General features: G+C 40.5%; 1 protein-coding gene across 10 annotated transcripts in view; it reads right to left on the bottom strand.

Moving 5' to 3' along the window:
• AGAP1 (ArfGAP with GTPase domain, ankyrin repeat and PH domain 1) overlaps positions 1-22696 on the bottom strand; it is a 402057-nt gene that overhangs the window by 101478 nt on the left and 277883 nt on the right. For 7 of the 10 annotated variants that reach the window (XM_052791201.1, XM_052791202.1, XM_052791204.1 and 4 more), the window contains one exon: positions 15630-15791. The exons of the other annotated variants lie outside the window; for them this stretch is intronic. In XM_052791201.1, the coding sequence (XP_052647161.1) occupies positions 15630-15791 (162 nt within the window). The remainder of the gene's footprint in view (positions 1-15629; positions 15792-22696) is intronic. 10 annotated transcript variants of the gene reach the window in all.

The following is a 22696-nucleotide window of genomic DNA, read 5'->3' as shown; positions in this document are numbered from 1 at the left end:
GTTCAGGCTTCAGCCCGCTGAATGCAATTTCATACTCCTGACTGAATACAAATAATGCATTTTATTTTGTATCAATTACCACGCCTGAGAACAGACGACCACTGTCAGCACTATTAAATATTAAAAAAAAAAAAAAAAAGAAAAAAAGGCAAGGAAAAAGGCACGCCAAATTAAAAAAGCAAGCGCCTCATTACTCCACATCTAAACCAGCTTTGACAGAGGCACTGGAACTCATAAGACGCGTTTCACTGGGTTGGGATGGGCTGTTTTGCAGCCATCCCGCGCGTTCAATGTCAGCCATTAGTTCTTCCCAATCGGGCATCAATGTTCAACGCACACCCAAAAAAATATATAATACTAGTAATAATAATAACAATCTGCAGCCTCTCTGAGCCTCAATACTTGAAGTATGAGTCAAAGAAGCAGTTTCACTTTTCACTCGGGAAGCTGACAAGCATGACTAGAGGGGGAATAAAATAACATTCAGTTCGCATAAATATCAAGCGGGCTGCTTGAGACTGATGGGCCAGGAATGTATTCTTAGCCATCATTCTGGCAGACAGGCCCAAGGACACTCATAACTTATTTTACAATCATTTAGTTTCAGCTCAAGTGGAAAACGTGACAACTTATCTCTGCTGACAAGATGCCATATCGAACCTTACAATTAACTCTCCCACGATTATCTGCCCAGCCCATCATTAGCTTTGCAGTTTTTCATGGACTGTACAGGCAGCTTTCCTTGATGACGGTCATCATTTGCAGGGTGTATATCTATATTATACAACATTAAGGACAAAACTCTACCCTTGCCATGTAGCTGGGGTTGCCCTGGGCAGCGCATCCTCGGTTCTGCAACTGCTGGGCCACGTTTCAAGTGATGTGCAGCAATACGCTGCTGAAAAATGTTTTCTTCTCCAAAACAGAGCATCACGATGCTCCAGCCTACGACTGCTGCTGCCTGCAGCCTACAGAAGGAAGCTAGAGATGCCCATGCCCTCTCCCAACAAACAGCCAGCCTTCCTCCCTGCCCTCTCTCCCTAGTGCGATTATTAACTCCTCTCAGCTGCGAGAGCTGAAACCAGCCACATCCTTGCAGTTTACCTCTGCGTGCTCATGATGCGATAAGGAGGATGCCGTGAATTTCACATCCGTGTTCGGCGACTTTCCGTACCGACGAGAAAATGTGTTTCTCGTTGAAAGGTGAGTTTCTAGCTTTGCAGGGTCATGAAATAATGCCAAGTTTATACCAAGGTATAGGAGAGCTTCTACACAAACCAGTATGACAAAATACAGGCGCTCATTCCAGAGAAAGGAGTAAAATAGTCAGTTCAGAGTATATTGAGGGTCAGTTTATATCTACGCAAGTTATTTGAGGCCATTTTAAAATATGCAGTAGCTCACTCCCTGCCCAGGAACAACAAGTGACACTTGGTAACCAAACCCCTTAAGTTATCAAGAGATGGGATATTAAAAAACCCAACCACTCTGTTGTTACCGCAGTGATTTTTCTTTATAGGTGCATGACACATGGGATAAGACAAAGATTCTGCTTGTTCAAATCTGACCCTCATTTGCTAGAAATTACAAAACAACAAAAAAAAAAGCCAACACAGCTTTTATTCCAGAAAGCAAGTCCCATGCCCACCTCTCCCCTAGATGCATTTTGTAATCACAGTCATAAGAGAAATTCCTTTCAATTATGGCAAATTCTGGTAGAAGAAACAAGAGGCGGAAGGGAAGAAGTATGTTGTCTACAACTACAACCCAGAATTATGAGACAGAACATTAAATGAAAAACGAAACCAACCAATCCTTCTCAGAAGAGTCTCAAGGGCTGTGCTGTTGTACTGTGCTTTATTTGCCATTTGAAACACATCTGATATCCTCTTGCAGTATTACGATGTTTGTAAAAGGTAACATTCCACACAAGTCCCACTTCTTATCTTTTTATAGTTTTATTGTTTGGAAGCCGCGTGCACTCCATAAACGGATCTCAAAGACAACTCCATTTGTGTCCTCTAAGGATGTCACGAGAGTCCTCCTGGATTTGAAAAGGGTAAGAAATCCAATTCAAACCCAGCCTGTGATTCCTCAGTGCCCCTAGCACAGTACAATGACTAACTTGCATCCCAAACTCCCAAACATCTGTACCGAGCACATCCGATATTAAAACTGAAGTAATTTCTCCTTCACCACCTGCAGTGCCCGCGCAGCAAAGCTGCAGAAGATACCAGCCCAGGAACCAAGGAGGTGAAGAAAATTAGGGACAATAAGCAGGCATGAGTGCCCCAGGCCAGGGTAAAAGGGCTAGGGGTGCAAAAAGCATGAGGAAAGGAGGCAACGTATAAGGTGCCGGAATAGCACAGCACAAAGGCTGAGATACAAAAATCCGAGAGCGGAGCTTCATCTTTGGCCCACGGTTCCTATTCTCTCTCATACGCACACAACCCTCTCTCCTGTGTAACCATCTGCAGCGGAAACAAGAGTATTCTGACCTCTTCTATCTTCGTGTCTTTTGATTTATTTCATATTTTTGTCAAATCACCTATTTACAAAAACTTGAAACAAACTCAACAGGTGACGCTATTCTCCACAGACCAAAGTCGAGCTTGATCTGGTTTACATTTTTCTTGCATCTTCTTGTTAAAATTTTCCAACAGGCTTTCAAAGTAAAATTAGACTTTTTTGTCAAGCCCAGCTCCCGAATGCAGCCTTATTCTCAAGTGGCTGGAGATTGATTAATTTGGGTTTTTGATTTGCCGAAGTGACAAGAAGTCAGACGTTACAAAAGCAGGACCGGTGAATGGGATCAATTAAAGAGCAGAAGCAGCAACACAATTAATAGCACCAGGTTCAAGGGGAAAAAGAAAGTGCTGATGACGAAAACAACAGCAACAGCTCTGACTGCAGCAGGAATCTTTGCCGCGACCCAAGGAAGGCTGAATCCAAAGAGGGTGTTTCAGAACTTTTACTATGCCATTAGTGTTGAAATGAAATAAGGCAAAGATGTCGGTAGCTGGACTGAGTAATAAAAAAAATAGCTGGACACTTTCATCTTCTACACATGTGTTTTAAATAGAGGCGAAAAAAGCAATCCTTTTATTTAAACAGGGGAAGCAATAGACTAAAACCATCTGTAGTTGTATTTCAGACCCATTTCCCCAAGCTGAGATTTTTCTGGCTGTGAAATCCAATGCTCTACAGCTTCCCTTTACAGCTATTACCATAAATGTTCTATCAAGTTCTTTATATTCCTCCTCTGCCTCAAACTGAAGTTAAAGGGATGCTGCAATTGCACAATGACTGCAGAAGGCTGGAGTCAGGCACCGATGTACAGGACTGACATTAAAATCCTGTCAAAACTGCAGCTTGGCAGAAATCTACAGATGATAATAAACACTCGTGAGTGGGGGAGAAGGGGTGGCATGAGATTACAGCCTACAGAAAAAAAAAAAGGCAAATATTTTTAAAGTACACGGACCTCATACCCTTGGTAGGAATTAGGCTCATCCGGTCATCGTTTAGCTGAATTCAGCTTGGACACTCAAGCTATCGAGGGCTTAAATTAACCTGCTGCACTGAACAAAATTAAAAGGAAGCTCTGAGCAGAACCGGGGGATGGAGATGAAAGAGCCTCAGGAGTATTCTCTTTCCACGGTGTCTACCATTTTTCCAGCCTTATGCCTAGAGCCTGTAAATCACAAAGCTATCCTGTCATGTACAGAAAGCCCCACTGAATGCCCAAGTTACTGGCTTCTTCCCTCTAATAGTAATTTCAATTAAATAAGAAAAACAAAGCTTCCTTCTTGACAAAAAAAGATCTCCCTGCTTTTGGAGGGTCTGGCTTTTGATACGTGGTAGTACACCTCAAGCGAAGCAGACCTGAAGGCATGTTTGGTGTGACAGGATCGTTTCCACTCGGCAGCCTAATAAGCCACTTTGTGACAAGCGAGGGACATCATCCACAGACTTGCGAAAGAAAGTCAGTCTCATGACAGTAAGGCACAGATATCGGAAGGACTGGCTTCAATAATTTCAGAGATAGTAAGACCCTTGTTACAATCTCCCTTATCTAAAGGAAAGACAAAGTTACCTCTAGCTCATTTCTTACTAACACGCAACGTCTGGCTGTCTTAAAGGAAGCATGAAAGCAAAAATGCAATATAATGTTTAAAAAAAGCCCACAAAAGTACATTGCTCGCTATGTTTTCCCTCCTAAGGAGCAACATGTTACAGTGCTAGCAAAACACCGTCCTGCTCCCTAGAAATCAAAGTATTGCAAGCAAGAAAAGAAGCAACCGTATCCTGCTAACTCCCTTTCAAAGCCATCTTAAGAAGTAAGCTCCTTGTATCACAGAAGGAATTTACCATCTGACACAAGGAGAGGAAACATCTACTCCTAAGCGACCCTCCTGTGTTGCCAATACGGTGACAAGCAAAGTAAAGACTGTATTTTAGAGGACCTGCAAGCCTCAGAACATGAACCGGGAACAAGATGCTAATCTCTCCTCCGCACATCTTGCCTAAAGCAGGTTTAGGTCAGGGGCAGAGATGATATAAACTACTCCCTGAGTTAGAGTTTGCTAATTTATCCTATCCCCCATTACACAGATGCATCTTTGCACTTGCCTACTTCGTACTGTAGGCTGAATATGCCCTGTGGAAAGATCAAGCATGACAAGTTGTTTGAATATGTAAGGGCAACAAACTAGAAGGAGATGCAAGTCTCAGATATTGTAGGATGCCACCACATCCCAAGGCAAACTAACTTCATGGCTCCCGCTGAACAGATCTACAGTCTAGATGAATAAGGGATGTCTCTAATTCTTCTGGCATAATGTTCTCACTAGGCAGCATCAGATCTGTTGAGAAGATGTGACTCTTACATGGTGTCACCCTGAATTGCTACAAACTGGGTGTATGATGCTACGGGCATTGCTTCTCCTGGCCATCAACTGTATACAAAACAGAAAGGTGAGGAAGATTACAGAAGGCAGCCAGTTATGGGGATTCATTTGAGGTAACTAGTTCTTAGCCACCCCATGAAGGAGAAAGAAGATGGATGGTCCTTCTGAAGACAAACCATACTGCTGCGGAATGGTTTCAGGGCAGTATCTCCTGGTCTGATTCCAGGCCATGTGTTGGTTAGTCTATCCCCCACTTTTGAAGCCACGTAGATCATCAGACACCTCAAGAATAGTTACCAACTGCGGCATGCTGGACCTAGCAAACCCATCAAGACCATCCCAAGTAATGTTGATTTGCAGAAAAATAAACACTTGGAGCACCGCTGAAAGAATAGATCTTGGATGAACAAGCTACACCATGATCAAGTACACACAACATTTTGTGACAAATACTGTTTTATATCCTTGGTCAAAATGATATGCACAGTAAACTCACCTTAATTAAACAGAGAGAGTCAGAGCTCCGCCCTGATCTAGCGATCAGCATTGTCTTCTAATTGCAAACAAAACTCATTTAGCAATATTTTGCTTTGAAACAGAGCCTTGAGGTCTCAAGGCACTTGGAGAATAACGAACCTATGCCTTACTGAATAATTTCCTACTAAAATATTTACCTTGTATTTCAACATAGGCAAAATAAGACAGAAAGGAAGAACTGACTCTCTTCAAAGAAATGCTCAGAGCCAGAAAGATATCTCTTGTCTCTACTCTTGTACTTTAACCTTCAGTCTGTATAACCTGTGGATAACTTCAAGCATCAAACCCACTCACTGGTAATTGAGAAGAAGTTAGGAAACTCTCCACTGTCAGTCCACAAGACTTCAGTGACAAGCCCTAATACCAGTGTTTTGGAAAAAATCAAGAGACTTTCACTACTAATATTTTCCAATTAAACCTGAAAAACTGCTGTATAGCAAACAGGCAGTTAATTGCATCATGCTAGGCAGGAAAGGGCTAAGGCTTTCCTGGTAACGTATGCCACAAGCACCAGCGTCAGAAAGGAAAAGAAATAATGGAAGCAAGACCAAGGACACTCTTCATCAAAGGCAAAATGACCCATTTTCCTACTACAGAAACCTGTAGCTGAAAAGTAAAGCTCTTAACATAAAGCTATGTCTTTGCTACCTTTTGTAGGTGTCAGGTGACATAACTGTCGTTGACGAAGTTTTTTTTATTTTTAGATTTAATCAAGCACTCTTTCTAGCTCTTACCAGCTTTTCTGAGGTTTTAGACAACCAAAGTCAGGGCCCTTCTTTTGCTCTCACAAAATCCGTGCATCAGAAGAGCCACTCGCCTAGAGCAACTTGTAAACTGGATACTCCTCATCGACCTGGACCGTGGGTGGTGCACACAATCGCTGAATTAAGGAATGATATCAACTGTAACAAACGAAGGGCCCAGAGACTTGAAAGGAGATGCTCTTCCACCTGCGGGAAGGCCAGGTCTCTGCGCTTCAGCTGTCCCCCAACAATCAGCAGGTTGTGAAAGAGTTGCGTATCGGATTTAACAGAGGCTTCTTTCACTCCTTGAACTGTATATGCTGTGAAGAAGCTTTGAAGTGTTGGATTCCATAGGTAACATATACACAACGTCCCTGTACCCCACGCTCTGTGATCTGGACTGGAAAGAAACCGAGTCTGCAAACAGACATGCTTGATGAGACAACCGCTCTCATGTTAATTGGAACAGAAACTTCATTAAGCCAGGGAAGAAATAAAAGCATCGTCTGTGTTTCTTGCACACATTTTGTCCAGATCCTGGCAAAACAAAGCAGTGTGCTTCTGGACATACATTAAACAAGAAATCTAATTATTACAAGCATCTATTTGAAATTCCAAAGTATGGACATAAAAAGAAGAAATTCTGAACTCAGGATTTACTCCAATGGTAGCTATACATGAGCTTTTTACTTTCTCAACTTTGTGTTTAAAACATTGCTAAACTTTATCTAAATTTAGAATCTATATTATCGTTACATAAATTTAGATTATTAAAATTTAGATTAAAAGATTAAGAAAAAGAAAAGTGTACTTATCTAGGAGGCTTACTCATTTCCCTCCTTCAGTCTTACTTATAAGGTCCTTAAATATCGAATGCATCGGGCTTATGAAATTTTTAAGCCATGGTATTTGAATCAGAAGATTTTATAAAGTGTCACACTTTGCTCTTGCAGTATTATGTCTTTCCTATGTGTTTACTTGAGAACGCGTCTCAATTTATATTATTCTCTGTAAACACAATCTTATTTTTCAAAGTTCATAAACTCCTGTAGGATATTGTGTGAATCCATCTCGTGTACTTCTTTCCTTGCAATTATAATTTATCAAGATACATCACTCCTGAATGCATACAGGCATCCTCACATCAAATACAGCTCTTCAGCTTTTAATAGCTAGTGCCAGAAGATCCGTCCTTCTGCTGCTGCTGAACACAGTCAATGTGTTGATGTCTCGGCCACTATTTAAGCAGTCTAAGACCACAGGTCACATTTACTTCTGAGATACTGGGAAAAAAAATCACAGCTGATCCTCCATCTCGAACTATCTGGTGACTGACCTGCCAAGAAACATCACAGCAAAGCTCATTCCAAACTGCAAACATTTAAGATTAAAGCAAACTTGAACCACAAACATTAAAAAAAAAAAAATCTTTGAAAGATTAAAATATCTTTTTATACAAATGAGATTACAGGATGACCTCCCTGATGAAGAATTCACTTTGTACAGTGGCGCAATCATCTTCAATATTAACCCTTCCAGTTTGACAGATACTCATATAGAAACAGAGAACAGAATATATTTTACAGACTTCTAAGCACTGTATCTGTCAAATGTCAAGCATCTGAGCTACAGAGAACCAGCTTGCAGCTGAAGTTAGACCAGGAGACAGCTATGAGACAGACAGAGAGAGAGAGAGAGAGAGAGAGAGATTTTAAAACACAACCTGAAGTTAAAAGTGCCCCGTTTCTAGTGATATCAGTGCTGGGTATCCACTCCCCCTACTTGCGAAGTACTGACTTTCGGCGGTGGTTAAATACCACAAGCACTGTACTGCAACACGCTGACCCTGTGCCTGAAAGGTCAGGAATGGAGAGTGTCTCCTAGACATGAGCTTCAAGACCTGATAAAGAGAACATTCACTATTCTCACTATCCTGTCAGGCTAAAGTTTAAGCTCCATAATAAAACTAAAGTGCTTCAGTTTGAGTTTGTTTTTTTTTTAATTTTCTCATGAGTGGGGAAAAACAGAGAAGGTGTGACAACCAAACCCAGCTATAGGTAGAAAAAGCACTGATTTATTGAACACTGCTAGACAATCAAGTCAGGTTAATCAACATCAGCAACCAGAAAAGAAAAAAATCTTTTTTTCCTTATTGTAAGGAACATGCCATACGCTTTCCTATTTCAGTTTAAATTTTAAGCAAAACTAAAAGCAAAATATGCATTTAAGCCTCCATAAGTAAACGTCGGGAAAAAACAAAGCTTTATTGTTCCACTCAAAAAGTTAATTTAGTCACATAAACAATTTACTGACAGACATTTGGCACTTTAGGCTGTGAACAAGATTAAGACGAGCACAAGGTTGCCAATGTCAAATTATCTGAAGATGAAAACTCACATTTCTTGCCATTTTGGAACCAAGCGCAGGATTTAATTGCTGAATGCAGTAACTCTTTATATTTTAAGCAGGGGGAGTGGGACAGCAGAAAGAAGAGCATGTTAAACAAGAAAAGCAGATGGGTTTCTGGAGAACTGCAAAATTGTAAAAATCCATATAATATAGCTCAGGATTTAAACAGCAGGACTAAGTAAATACCGAAGTACTTAGCTGAAACTCAGCAAAGTTGTGCAGAAATGCCCACGTACCCAATAATCTCCTTAAACCAACTTCGCGACCCAGCTCAGTTTAAGTCTCAAAGGTTTATTGGTGCCATCTCCCTCCTCCACCACAGACACAAACTGAAGAACCGCTTTCATATCTTTCGTTCTTTTAACTCATCATGAAGCAATGTGTTCTCTGCCGGATGCGAAGTCCAGTGGGACCAAATGGCAATGGCTCATCTACACTTTGGTGTCCATTGAACTGCAACCCACAGCCTGGATGACCTGGTGGGAGGCATACTGAAAGCAGTAAGTAAGCCAGCAGCGTTTGAACCCATACTGCACAGAGGTAGCAGATTGCAGAGGTTTTGCCCCTTGATTACTTTTTTTCAGCTTGGCATGTTGGGCAAAATTTCAGGAACACGTCCCAGCGCTCTTCATTTGTATGACAGGACAGGTTTTACCCATCATTTTGGCAATGAACACATACCCAGAGAACGCAAGGTAAGTGCTTGCATTTTGTGAACCTGGTAGGAACTTCCCTAATCAATCTTAAAATTTCCCATTCAATTGAGATTTTTACGGTCTACAATACGGAATGGGTAAGCATTGGGTCCTACTGCTTCTGGATGCTAACACATTCCTAAAAAACCACAGGCAGAAAGCATCATTTAGTTTAATGCTCTGAAACCCTTTTCAGAGAACTTATCCTTATGCCAACGCCATTTTGGAGACAAATGGGATGCCCACATCTCAGAAACACCACCTTTCCTCTCTCCATCTGCCTTCAAGCTCAGGTAGGGCGCAGACAACATAACGCTTTCCTGACTAATGCTCAAGCTGTCAGACAGTGATCGGATTTCTTTGCTGACCTACTCTTTCTAGCTGAGCACTGAAATGATATGGCTTCCTTCTGCTTTAAGAAGTTCTAGAAACCAGTGTGAAACACCACCACTTCTCGTGTCTTATGTAAGTATCAGGCAGCCTTTGGTATCCTCCTCTTCAGCATACTGCAATGGAAAAACAATGAATGACACAACTATGAGAATAATATAGCAGAACATCTAGCTGCAAATATCTTGTTTCCATGATAGCATCAAGATCTCTACCTCATATACTTTATGGTGAGGATCTAGAAGGAGATACAGAATGCTCACAGACCATGAAATTTGCACAAGTGAAAACTGCTGAAATTATAGTCTAAATGAGATGGTGCTGGCAGACTGCTTGCAATTTGTCAAATTTCATTAATTACGAAAATATGATAAGGATATTCCTGTACTCTTTCTTAAGAAAGAGGCGCAGCAACTCATAATTTGCTTTGAAACCAAGGATGAAGTTTGAGACCAATTTATTATTCTAAGGAACTTATTTGTCACCCCCCACACAACCATTGCTCTGCCCTGCATGCCTTACATTATTTTTGGGAACCACAGGTTGCAAAACTGCATCTCCCCCTGTGTAAATTAAAATCAGTCTGAAATTTGAAGTCCTGCAGGATAGTTCTTGCCATGCATTATTAGCCACAAGGAAGGTGCTACAGCAATTCTGAGAAAGTATCAGTTTCCTATTCCCTTTCTTGACTGAGTAAAGGCATAGACACTAGGCTGGTGGGAGTCCAGCTACCTAGGACGTTGTTGCATAGAATTTCTTAATAGTTCTGGTTGACTGGGCTACTTCAGTTAAAAGCTTGTCAAAGACGTCAACTAAATTTTAATAGTGGAAGGTTTTGAGTATGCAACCTCACGCTGAAAGGGGATCATTTTCCAGGAACTGCTAGAAAGTAGTACTTTATAACCCAAGTTTCCTAAAGGTATGCTAGGCTTTTTAGAAAGCAAAGGCAATAATAAGTTGTTGTTAGCAGAGTTTACCCTGCTGAACTGACAAAGTTTCCCTCTGGAACTATTTGCCAGAAGCAACTTGTCTGTTGATCACAAAAGGGTATAAAAAGTACATCAACGTTCCCTTTTCCTTCCTTTTCTTAAAGACAACGTAAACTACTTGCACATACACTGTCTTACAGATGGCAAATTTTACAGTATTAAATATTAGCAACTGCAGAAAATCCCAGAGTAGCTCTAGAGCAGCTAGAAAAAAAAAGGAGAAAATGACTTTATATTTGCTTTTGAGTAATGATTTCCTTCTTTAAAAAGGAGGAAAAAGCTCTTCCAACCTAAACCATCTATACACACTTATCACAAACATTTCTGAAATTCTGTAAATCTATTTGAAATTATATAATTTATCCTAGTCAAGAACTTGCCTCTTGAATTCCAACAACTCTAAATGATGTTTTCTGGTTCACTTTTGAAATGAAAGTGTTATGACTGTCAGAGGCAAGTTGAACCATTTTCTTTTTCAACGTATAGCAGACGACTTCATTGTTTAATCATTCCAAGTGCTTACAACCAGAAAAGTAAGACAAGTTGTAAGGTCTGCATTAATATAAACACTCTGATGACCTCTCATACCCCATGGCACTGTGAGAACTCAATTTTACATTAATAAACCCTAACACCAAACTGTTAGAAACTCAAAAGACACCAGGTATTACAACTTACATAAATTATAGCCGAGATCAAATGGCCCGCACAAGCAATTGTATAGTGATAAAGCCTAAGTGGATGATATTTAAACAGATATTTGATTTACGGCAGAATTTTATATCATGCTAGAATTCAAATGACAATTTACAAGTCCAGAGGAAAGAAATCCCTGTCCCATGCAAACTACTGTTTGCAGCACTGTTTCAGAACAGCTTAATATTGTAACTTTAAGGAAGAAATTCCTCCCTCTAATAGTCTCAGGACACAGTCTTAGAAGCCAAACTATAAAACCTGACATGAACAAGCTACTACTTCATCCCCAGGTAGGAAATAACATCCTCAGTCTTCTGTGAGTTAAGTCTCATGAACCTAATTTTTGTAATATAGCTGGCTGTGGTTTCTTCCATCAAAAGAAAGCTCTGATGTGAAGTTTGAGGATCTGTCTCTCAAGTTCTTTAGCAATGTACAAATAGTGAAGACTGTAGAACAGACAGCACCATCTCTTATTAGTAGCAGCAACACCACTCGATAATATTAATTTGTGTTCCATCAGAAAAAAATGTGTTTTGTACTCAAGTTTGAGATGCCTCACAACAGTACTCCTGGCCAGCTTTTCCTTGATTCCTCAAAATGGTCCTGCTTTTCCTATCTAAGAAAATTTGCAGAAGAAAAAGAAGGTTTGAAATAAAATGAGCCAAATTTGCAGAGGAGGAATCATGCAGATATGCACTCTTGAGCCAAACTTCCAACACCCGCACAGGTTACGAATGGCTCCCCTGAGAGCAGACAACCCTCTTATTCCCCAGCAGCAAGCAACTATAGATAATTCTGGGTGAAAAAAAAATGATCCATCAAGGAAAAGATTTATCAAAGAAAAAAAATCGCAGGCTTCCAATGCGATCCAGGAAAACCTCTCAGCCAATAGTTGCAGCAGCAGTAATTGTTCTAAATCTATCAATAAAGCTAAGCTGCTCCTTCATTGACTGCAAACACCAATTTCTTTCATGGAGGATTACAAGTTGATGTTCATGGTCTCGCTACCGCCATTAGGGTGATAAACAGTTTAAACTACATCAGGATCTGACATGTAGATCAATTCTGGGTCCATAAAGAATCTACACAAGAGGTTCCCGGACAGGGATTTACTGCCCCCAGTTTTTATTCTCTCTTGCTGCTAAAATTACTTCTGTCAAGTACTTACAAGAGTAAGAAAAAAAATGTAAAAAGAATTAATTTTTCATGTGCTGCTGGAACAGTCTTTTTAAATTTCTGAGTTTTTAAGGCAAATATGTGACTGCATTCAAAATTATGCTCAACAGCAGGTGGTATTTAGCTAAATAGTGAGCCAGTCGCACGATCCGCTCACTATCAAGCAGACAGCAATTTGAAACACTGAACTAAGCTGTCTAGATTTTCTCCGAGGGCAGTCACAGGCTTCATGTTACCAGTGCCAAATTATATTAGACATTTAATTTTAAACCTCAGGTACTTAAATGTAAAACCTTACAACAGTAATAGTCATAAAGCAGTGGGGCATTCCATTTCAGAGAATGGATTTTTCTATTTTTCCCCTTTAATTTAACCAGCACCTCCTGTTTTGTGGCTCTGCCCACTACAAAGTAATTTATCTAATTAGGAGATGTTCACAGCTGCTTGAAAGACAGAAGCCCCGGGAAACCAAAGGTCTGGTTCGGAAGACTTTGAAAAGTTCTCCAGAGCCACACAAAGTATTAATTTAATGTGAAAAAAAGGTGCAGAGAAAAATTGAATCCCAATATGTTATTTTGTCTACAATAAAACCATGTGACAATAAGCAGGCATATTCTCCAGTACATTGGCATTTGAATTCCAAAAGATGCTTAGCTTCTTGCCATACCTGCTGCTTTCACAGTATTATCTTTTTATGACTAAAATTCAAAAATCTTTTAATGGAGAAAAAAACCCTGAAATTAAAAAGGGTTTTTCATGCGTCAACTTGCCAACATAAAGGACACATCTATGAGCTTACCAAAAGATGATACACTGATAGCAGTGAATTATTCTTGAGGTTTTGTAGCAGTTTTATCACAATACTTCTGTTTCTGCTGACCCTTAGTTGCCTGAAACTCCAATTTTTCCCACATACTTATAAAAACCCCAACGTTTCTTTTTTTTTTTAATTAGAACCTCTGCAAGAAATTATTCAAGTCAAGCTTATTCAGAAGCACCCACCAGTCATCTGCATTTTTTGAATAAATATTTTATAGGTAATGCTAGCTGTCATCTCTTTTGATCCAGAAGTAATCACATATGAACGTCAAGTCAGAAAAAGGTACTGCACATACTTGGGAGTAGAGAGCTTGTGAAGGAGAAAAGGTTCCCTTCACCAGGAATTTAAAACTAGCTGAAGTGCAGCCTCAGCAACAAAAGACAAGTTCCAGCAAATATCTCGAAAATAGAAACAGCATTACAAAGTAAAGGGGAAGGGAAAAGGTAGGAATTTAGGTTATATTTCTACTTTTGAACATATTAATTACATGCCACTTTTAGGAACTCATTGAATTCTGCATTTTGAAGATTCTCCTCTACTGCAGCCTCTGTTGTCACATCTGGCACTAAGGAGCACGGGGACGGCATCTGCTCACCTGTTGGTAGGTATGGCAAGGTGTAAAGGACCAGAGACTACATCTTGACTTTCACTTGCCTCCCTTCTAGGGTAAACATACAATATTCTCCAACTTTTTTTTGAAAAGCTACAGTACAAAAGAAGGGTGCAAAAAGCCGCAACTTTGGTATAACCTTTTAAAAGGAAAATAGAATTGGGGTGGATTAAAACGATGAAGCAGCTTGGGAAAAGGAGACAGAAATATACAGCCTTAACCATGAAACCGGTTCAGTCTAAAGGAATCCATGTAGGGCACTGCTGATTGCCATAAAAGACTAACCAGTTCCCAAAGGAAGGGGTGAGTTGGGTGAACACAGAAGAGAACAGCACTGAAATATTTTATCATGCTGCTTAGCAGGATCTCTAGCTGTCACCGAGGCTGAAATAAAGGGTGCTTGCTTTAGAAAATTCTTGGCCAAAGTCTGTACCATTTTGATGCAAATATCACGCTCCTGAAGATGTTTTCCACAAGTTTAGAGCTCCAGAAATGTATGTGCTTCAGCAGCTATGAACTTGAGAGCTAATGCCACTGAGAGCCCTCAGTGAGTATGATTTTAAACCCTCCGTTCTCATAAGGTGGCACTGAAAAGCTGTCCAAAGCTGCTTAAAAACCCAGAGTCAGCATCAGGGCTATACTCAGATTAAAACCTTATACAGATATATATACACACAGACACACACACACATATACATACATATATATATATGGGCATGTGAAATAAGTTTTCATACTCCTATAACTCTCACTATTTTAGGGATAGCCATCAGAAACAGCTTTTTCTCCCCCTTCTCCTGTCCTGTTTACAATTTACCCCCCTGCTATCCATATTCTCAAGTTCTTCTCAGTTCTTTCACACACTCACCTCCTTTCCCCCTCCGTTTCATGAACCTTCCATGGTTTCTCTAACTGCCTATGAAACCCCATGCTCCTGGACATGTGTGCTTCACCAGTATGAACCACCTCTGCAGCACACCACAACAGAAACACCCGAGTCCCAGCCCACCTGCCACGGCTGCTCCAAGGATGCTCTTGTTTGCGTAGGCAGCAGTTCAGCTATAGGTGAAGAGCATTATATCTCTGTCCTTCTCCGGCACTCCGCTGAGGCCTGATGCACCATTTTGTTACCAAATATCATGCATACTCTTTAAGAACAACAATCCCTGTCTCACTGTTACAATCTAATCATTGCAAAACACCATCTGGAATAGTGTTTGCTCCTTTTAATACTGTTAAACGCTCCACAGAGAAAACACTACTACTATGCCAGTAGCGTGCATACATTAAAGCAAGAGCACAGCCGAGAAAGGACACGCCAATGAAAAGATCTGGAGGATAATTTACTGCTAATACCTACCACACAGAGTAAGAAAATAAGAATATCAAGTGAACAACCTACATTACGTACCTGAAATTAAAATTAAGCAGTATTATAATTACGTTCGCTCTTCCTGCTGAAAAAGTACTGTATTGATCTGTTCTCTTTTACCTAATTCTCCTTTTTCTCTCAGATGCTAGAAGTTTGGCTTCCAACAGAGCATCTGGGTGAACATCAGGTTGTATTTTTTTTTTTTTCTTTTTAAAAAAGCAAACCACCAAATTCCCCCTTCACCCCAAAGCAGATAAACCCCCCCAGCTCCAGGTTTCTTACCACTGCTAATGCCAGAGTTTGCAATGACTGTTGCCTCACTCCACTGATCTGCACTGGAGACCGAATAAGAGCGCTGATGCATACCATCCGGACGACTGTTGAAGGAGACTAGACTGATCCCACTTGCCATCTGAGACACAGATGTGCTAGTAGTCACGTTCCCTAGACATAAATGGAAAACAAATTGTGTCAATAGAGAAGACAAAATTGATTTGCATGAAGATGGATGGGTGCATCTTAACAGAGCAGAAGAGATTACTTAACCAACACAAAAAACCAACGCAGCCATCCCTGAAACTGAAGACAACGGTCCTGTGACCAGCTTGGGGCACCGCAGATTTCAGCAGCCCACTCAAATCCAGCTAGGAACTTCTGACAAAAGAGCCTAAATTCTCAAGATTTCACCTCCTTCTCTTCATTCATTTTCTGGAAAACACAATCCTCTACAACTTTGCTACCAGTCGCATTTTGTAGAGGTTCTCCACTTGTCACAGGTACAGCACGGAAGACAGACTGTGCACAGAAAATAACATTTATTCCTGAAAACCACTGTTTACACAAGCAACTGAGATAAGACAACTAAGCCAACTCAAAGAGGTTAAAACAATCTACCTCTAAATAATATTTCACGTAAGTATGTCCCCCAAGTCAAGCCAAGAACACAGTGATGGGGAACAAATAACTACTAGCATTGCGAGACCAAGCAAAAACAACTTATTTGGATTTTTAATCTTAAAACAATAGCATGACACAAAGCACACTATAGAGGCTTGTTCCACTGACTGCAAATACCATTCTCGTGTCTCGTCCCACTGCAATGCGCCCATCGCAACTCTAACTGAAGGCCTACTACACAAAAGGTAAGATACAAAGAATAGCCTTAGCCAATAAACACTAGAAACATTTTTAGTATTTTCATGATCAGTGAGGTCTAAGACAATAAAATGCTGGGAGGTGTGCATGAGGGGGAGCAACAGGGACAGGTTTCTTGCCATAAAACAGAAGTGTGATCTGGTTGAATAAATTTTAGAGTCAAAACAATTAAAACCTTTCCAGAAACTCAGATTTCTGATGGTATTACAACTTGATACGGGCCAAAGTCTGCTCTACAGTTTTTGTTTCTGAGCATGTTTTACTCCATTCCTAGCACAGGACTTGCATATTATAAAGATACAGAGATTTTACAATGCTACTTTTCATTCCTTGTGGCAGGCTCTCAAAAGGTACCCCACAGGTCTTCTATGGATTTAAGAATACTCTTTACAAACACATGTAAGGGGAAAGAAACCGACACAATTTTATAAAACACCCTAACACTTTGCATTTCCATTGCACCTTCTACTGATGAGTTCAGAAAAATTAATGAATTAATTTTCAATGCTCCTGTGAGGTTGTTAATTATCTGCTATCATTTCCCCCATTTTTCAGAGGTTAAATGACCCAGGGCCACAAAGGAAGATTGTGGCAGACTGGAAAATAAAACCCAGATCTCCTGACTCCCAGTTCTATCATTATGTCTTTTCCCAGAGCAGCCTTTGGGAAGACAGCAGCGCTTAGTGAACTACTTTGTGTTTATTAGGGTTGGCATAATTGTCCCTGTCTCTCCTCCTCTTTCCCAAGACTAAATCTCATCTTTAGTCCTTAACACAGATCCATCACTATAGTATCTGTCCACCTGAGTCTTGAACATACTTACTCAGTCTCAAGAACTTCTGCGTGGCAATCTCTACTTTGTAGACATGAAATACATACAGAAAAACTAATTTGCTCAATTGTGCAAAGTCTAAGGTGGATTTTGGAACCATATTGGGACCTCCCAAGGCAGTGCTTTAGCTACTGGCGCATAATTCCTCTCTAATCACCTTCCTTGGGCAACCCTTTTGTCCAGAATAATTCCATAATCAGACCATCATCTGCCAAACTGTTGAAAAAATCCATGCCTCCAACAACTGGTCCTCTTCAGGACATTGTGGACTTGACCCCACCAACTGAGAGCAATTTGTTAATGCCAGTATTTTAGCACCTTCTAAAGACATCTTCCAAAGAAATGTTCAGCAAAGAAATCAGGCCTACAGAAATAAAGGTACAAAGCAGAGGATCAAACTATAGCTCAGCATCTTAAAGTCACAATAGAAAATGGAAACACTAGCTGACGCTACATTTATTTTGAAGTCTCCTAAAAGAAACACCTCCTTCCAAATGAACTTCTGTGATGCCGTTGATGCTCACTTTGAAATAACCTTTTCCTCCAGTTTTCACAATCCAGAAAAACTATGAACATTAATAAATTATTTTGATGATACTTCAACTTAAAGGGAGTGGCTGACATGAAGACAGAGCTTGAGACAAAATGGACTCTAGAAACTTGAGATTTAGGCCAACATAAACACCATGTGGTTCACCAAGGTGAAGTCCTAAGCTCTGCTCCTGGGGCAGAACAACCTGTTGTAGCAGCAGAGGCTGGAGACCAATTGGTTGAGTAGCAGCACTGCTGTGAAGGACTCAAGAGTCAACAATGGATGCCAGAATGTGTGTTAACACTGTACTCGACACAAATCACAAGCCGGGCACACCATGACAGGCATCTGGAAATGCTGTGCTTGGTTCTGGGTCCCTCACTTCAGAAGGATTGTTGGGAAATGGGAAAAGAGCCAACAAAGAACTGCCAAGACAGTCAAAGGTCTTTGTTTTTGCTGTAGCACCTTTCTGGGCACCTTTAGATTATTACTGGCAAATAGCTTTGGAAACAACTTATTTTTTTCACAACCATCTACCCTGCCAGACTCGAGAGCAATGCCACAAAAGCACACTTTTAGCCATCTTTCACTCTGCACCTAGTAAAATGAGAAGCTACACATGATAAATTCCTGCAAGAGCATCTTCGTAACAAAGATCATGAAGGAGAAAACTGGTATGTGAAAGCTGAGATGGAGCATTTCCTAGGTATCATGGGAAAATGGAAACAATTACTGGATATCTTTGCCTGGATGATACATCCCCATTACTCTGTGCTGGGTGGCTGAGTTGCAGAGAGCGGCAATATTTGCATGTTGACATCTTCTGCCTAGTTCACAGATTTCTGAACAGAAATGTCCAGTCATTTTCTAACCATGATGCAAAAACAAAACCTTAAAAAGATAGTATCAAGACTTCTACATCATCACGTCAGCCACAAAAGCTTTACTTTCACCTTAATGCCATCTTACAAAACTCCACACCCCACATTATGACATTAACCTGTTGAGGAAGTGACTTATTCTGCAAACCAAAATTTTTCTTTCACTTGACATTTCTGGAAGGTATGGGCTGCTAGGAAGAAATAGGTGCCACGTCCCATCATGTAATACTTTACTGATCAGTGATGCAACCCAACTCAGCTCCGCCTTTTCTATTGCCGTAGTCTGATAACCCTGCTACCTGCAACCCCTGCGATAACATTTATTCAAGGTTAAATTCCACTTTGTTCACATGCTGTAAGGTTTTCATGATCTATCAGACCATGCAAGACAGAATCCATGGGTAGATATCAGAAGGGCTAGACTAGAGAAAACAGTCTGCCCTTTCCTCTCCCCCTCCTGAATGCATTCAGCTCTAGCACAAACTTGTTACAACCTTATTTAAAAATCATTATTTCCCAATCCATTGTTAATTTTTCCACTTCTCAGTCTAATTGCAGCATGCCCAGGACAAGTATTCCACCACCCCAGTAGGCACTAACGCTGTCACACCAAAACAAGGACTACTGGAAGCCAACTGCTGTTCTTGCACACTTTGTATGCTGCACAAAGCTTCTACAAAACAATCCTACGGCTTTTCCCATCTATAACAGGCAAACCCCTATCCAGACCTCCACAGACAATCCAGACCTCCACAGAGCAATTGTCCTTTATTTTTGCTCAAGGATAAAGCCTTAACAGCAGAAATCATCTCAGTCTTTTAGCAGACAAGTGAGAGACAGTTAAAAAGAGGAGGCCAGCATTACTCACTGAAAAGTAAACCCTGTATATTCGGTTAGGCACATGAAAAGCCTTTATGTCAAGATCCTACAAGCAATGCCTTGATGCATTCTGCATCTGTTGTCTCTGCCATCTGTACGTGTATACACACACATATGTATATCTATCTATATGTAGACAGATAGATACATATCTCAACATTAACATGAAATCCATAGCCAGCTACCTGGCCCACTCTGGAGTTGTAAAAGAGTGCCTCTTCAAATACATCATATATGCATCAGCTGGTTGCTTAAGTTGATTAGCAGGGGGCAGTTAAATTACTATGCTAATCCATGTATTCTCAGCACTGTTTCCTTGATATGGATATGTGTATATGCTTACTGGGAAGCCTTGATTAGTTCAAGCTTCAATGTGTCAAAGGCTCCAGATTCTTTCCAAAGAATAATTTTAGCTGTACTCACATCCCTAAAGTGTGGGAGCTGATTTGAAAAGGTACTTACCTCTACCATATGCTATTTTTCTTTAAACAATTTGCATTTCAAAGTGAGTATGGCATTTATATTTGAATGAATATCAGTATGTTGCCAGAACTGGTCTCAAATGAGCAAAAAAAGATGCTGGTCTCCTATTGAACAAAAATGTTTTCATCTACCAAAGGAGCATCAAAGGAAGAGTTCCTCTTTCTAGCTCAACAGCTTTATTAAAACTATCTTTTCTGATATTATAAAATACCCCATTATGATCGCGCTTACAAAACGTTCAAACAATTAAGCTCTACAAAAACCATCCAAATTAAGATTCAAGATAATTTCTAGGTTTGGTCAACGCTCAGCAGAAGCACCTCTGAGAAAAGTGAGCGTGCTCACACAAAGTCCAATTTATATATCCATCTATTCGGTGTAAATAGCCGCCAACAGCAAAGATGAGGTAACGACAAGAGAGTCAGCATAAGAGGAATTAACCAGAGGAGTGCATGCCTGTGTGTACGTATGTACATATTAAGAGGCTGATGGAAACACACACACTGGGGGCAGAACGTGTCCTCATTTCCTATGCACAGAGGGACTCACTTTGGCTTGTCATACACAGTTCTTTCAGATTTACGAAACAACAGACCATAAATGCAACGTCAGATTACAATACTTAGAAACATTATGAAAATAACAAAGATTTATACAAACACAGAACCATACAAGATGTTAAGTGCGCACCTAGTCAGTAAAACCCAAAAGATAAAGACACTGTGTATTACAAAAATTTCAATAAAATATACAATAAATAAGGTTTAACATAAATGTTATTGTACATATATGCAGTAACCTGCCCAACTGAAAAATCAACCGTTCAGGGTTTTTGTCGTGTTGCTCTTGTAATGGTACAGTAGGGTGGACAGCATTTTAGCAATTCCTCTTTTGCTGTATTTTAACTTAACAAAAATAATATAGTGAATCATCACTGGGCAGCACAGGTTATTTTAACAGACACATCACTTTAAACTAAGCCTTCATCAACAATACCACCCACTAATTACAAATGCAGAATGAATTACAAATGCAAATTCACAACTATACCCTAAGAAGTGAGATACAAGTGACTTAAATACATGGAGGTGGTCTCCATTTCCTGCTGCAGAGACATTTGTGATCTCTCCCAAACAAATTACTTAGTTACAAGAAGTTACATTCAGGAGTGCAACTAATATACTCTTGAATTTATGAGATGAGCAGGCATTGCACGAGTTGTGAAGCAGAACTATATTTTTGCATGAAGCGGCAGCGTCTGAGACCCACAGAGAGGGGCTGCACAGAAGCACAGAAAGACTGAATCAGATGAACTACAGCCTACTGCTATGCTTTCACCATGGCCATGTTCTATTTGTGTTAGGCTCTTCATGTTCATGATGAGTTTCTCTTCCAAAAAAAGAAATAAACCTCTTAAGGCCAGAGGGCTGTGCTCACCAGCTGTTAGAACTAATGAAAAATACATTAGAGTTGTGGGTCAGGAAATCCTGACTCTTGATATCAGAGGGTTAATTGTTTCAAATCGTGTTGGGTCAATTTATGTTGCAGGAATACTGCTTATTCTTGAAATGCCCTCTAATTCAGTAAAAGGCACTGTCAAGTAGATTAGATTGGCTGTTGGGGTCGCCCGTTCAAAACCCATACCCAACACTGCTCCCTGAAGTTTCTTCAGGCATTAGGGTGCAAGAGGAAAGCGAAAGAGGCCACTTTGCTAGTTGCAAAAAGATGAAAAGCATTCCCTTCCTCTTTCCTCAATTCTGCATTATGTTCAGGAATTAATTCCCAGAGTTGTGCAGAAATGTTTCGAGTGGACAAACCTTTCCTAAGAAGTGGCTGACCATCCAAGCTGTGCCACTTTCTGCTTTGCCTATAAATATGAATGTTGGGACAACTCCTGCTTTAGCTGGGGAAAATTTGGGAATGGCTCTTCTGGTTTCCATCAGTTTGCTGCCTCAGATCCCAGCATCCATCTTTTACAGATGAATCCTCCTTCCCTTGCCAAGTCTGGAGATCGTGCCCTGCACTGAGATCTGGGAAAACTGCTACTTAAAGCTCCTTGACTTTCCAATTGAGCAGAGTAAGTCCGCCTGGGGAAGGAAGGTGTTGCCCAGGTGTCAGAGCACAGTCTGGCCATGTTCTCAGGAAGATCAGCTGTGGGACAAGAGCTGGAGAGCTCCAACTTCCATAACCAGGTTCCTGAGTGGGGTTATTGATGGGGGAAAATCCACTGAAGTATTGCTATGGATTCTGTTTTGATCTGACGGCAGTGTGCAAACAACACATCATTTCTGCCTTGGGCTTTTCAGGGACCTAAATAACTTGAGGTTACCCATACATGGAATGAGAGAGAGAGACGACAGTATCTTTCCAAAACACCAATACTGAAACTCTCCTTCAATACACTGACAATCGTTTTTCAATACTATAGCAGACAACTTGCTTATGGGTTTTACTTATTTTTAAGATTTTTTCAGAAGCATTTATCTACTGAACAAATTTCCTGAGGATAAGCAGCTATAAATAGAGGAAGACCTTCCATCTCGCAGCCTGGCAGGGCAGTCTCTGCAAACCGGGCTTGATTAGTAGT

This window comes from Harpia harpyja, chromosome 7, assembly GCF_026419915.1.
Source record: "Harpia harpyja isolate bHarHar1 chromosome 7, bHarHar1 primary haplotype, whole genome shotgun sequence".
NCBI classification, from domain to species: Eukaryota; Metazoa; Chordata; class Aves; order Accipitriformes; family Accipitridae; genus Harpia; species Harpia harpyja.
The sequence above is the reverse complement of the archived record's forward strand: the minus strand, read 5'-3'. Positions and strand labels throughout refer to the sequence as shown.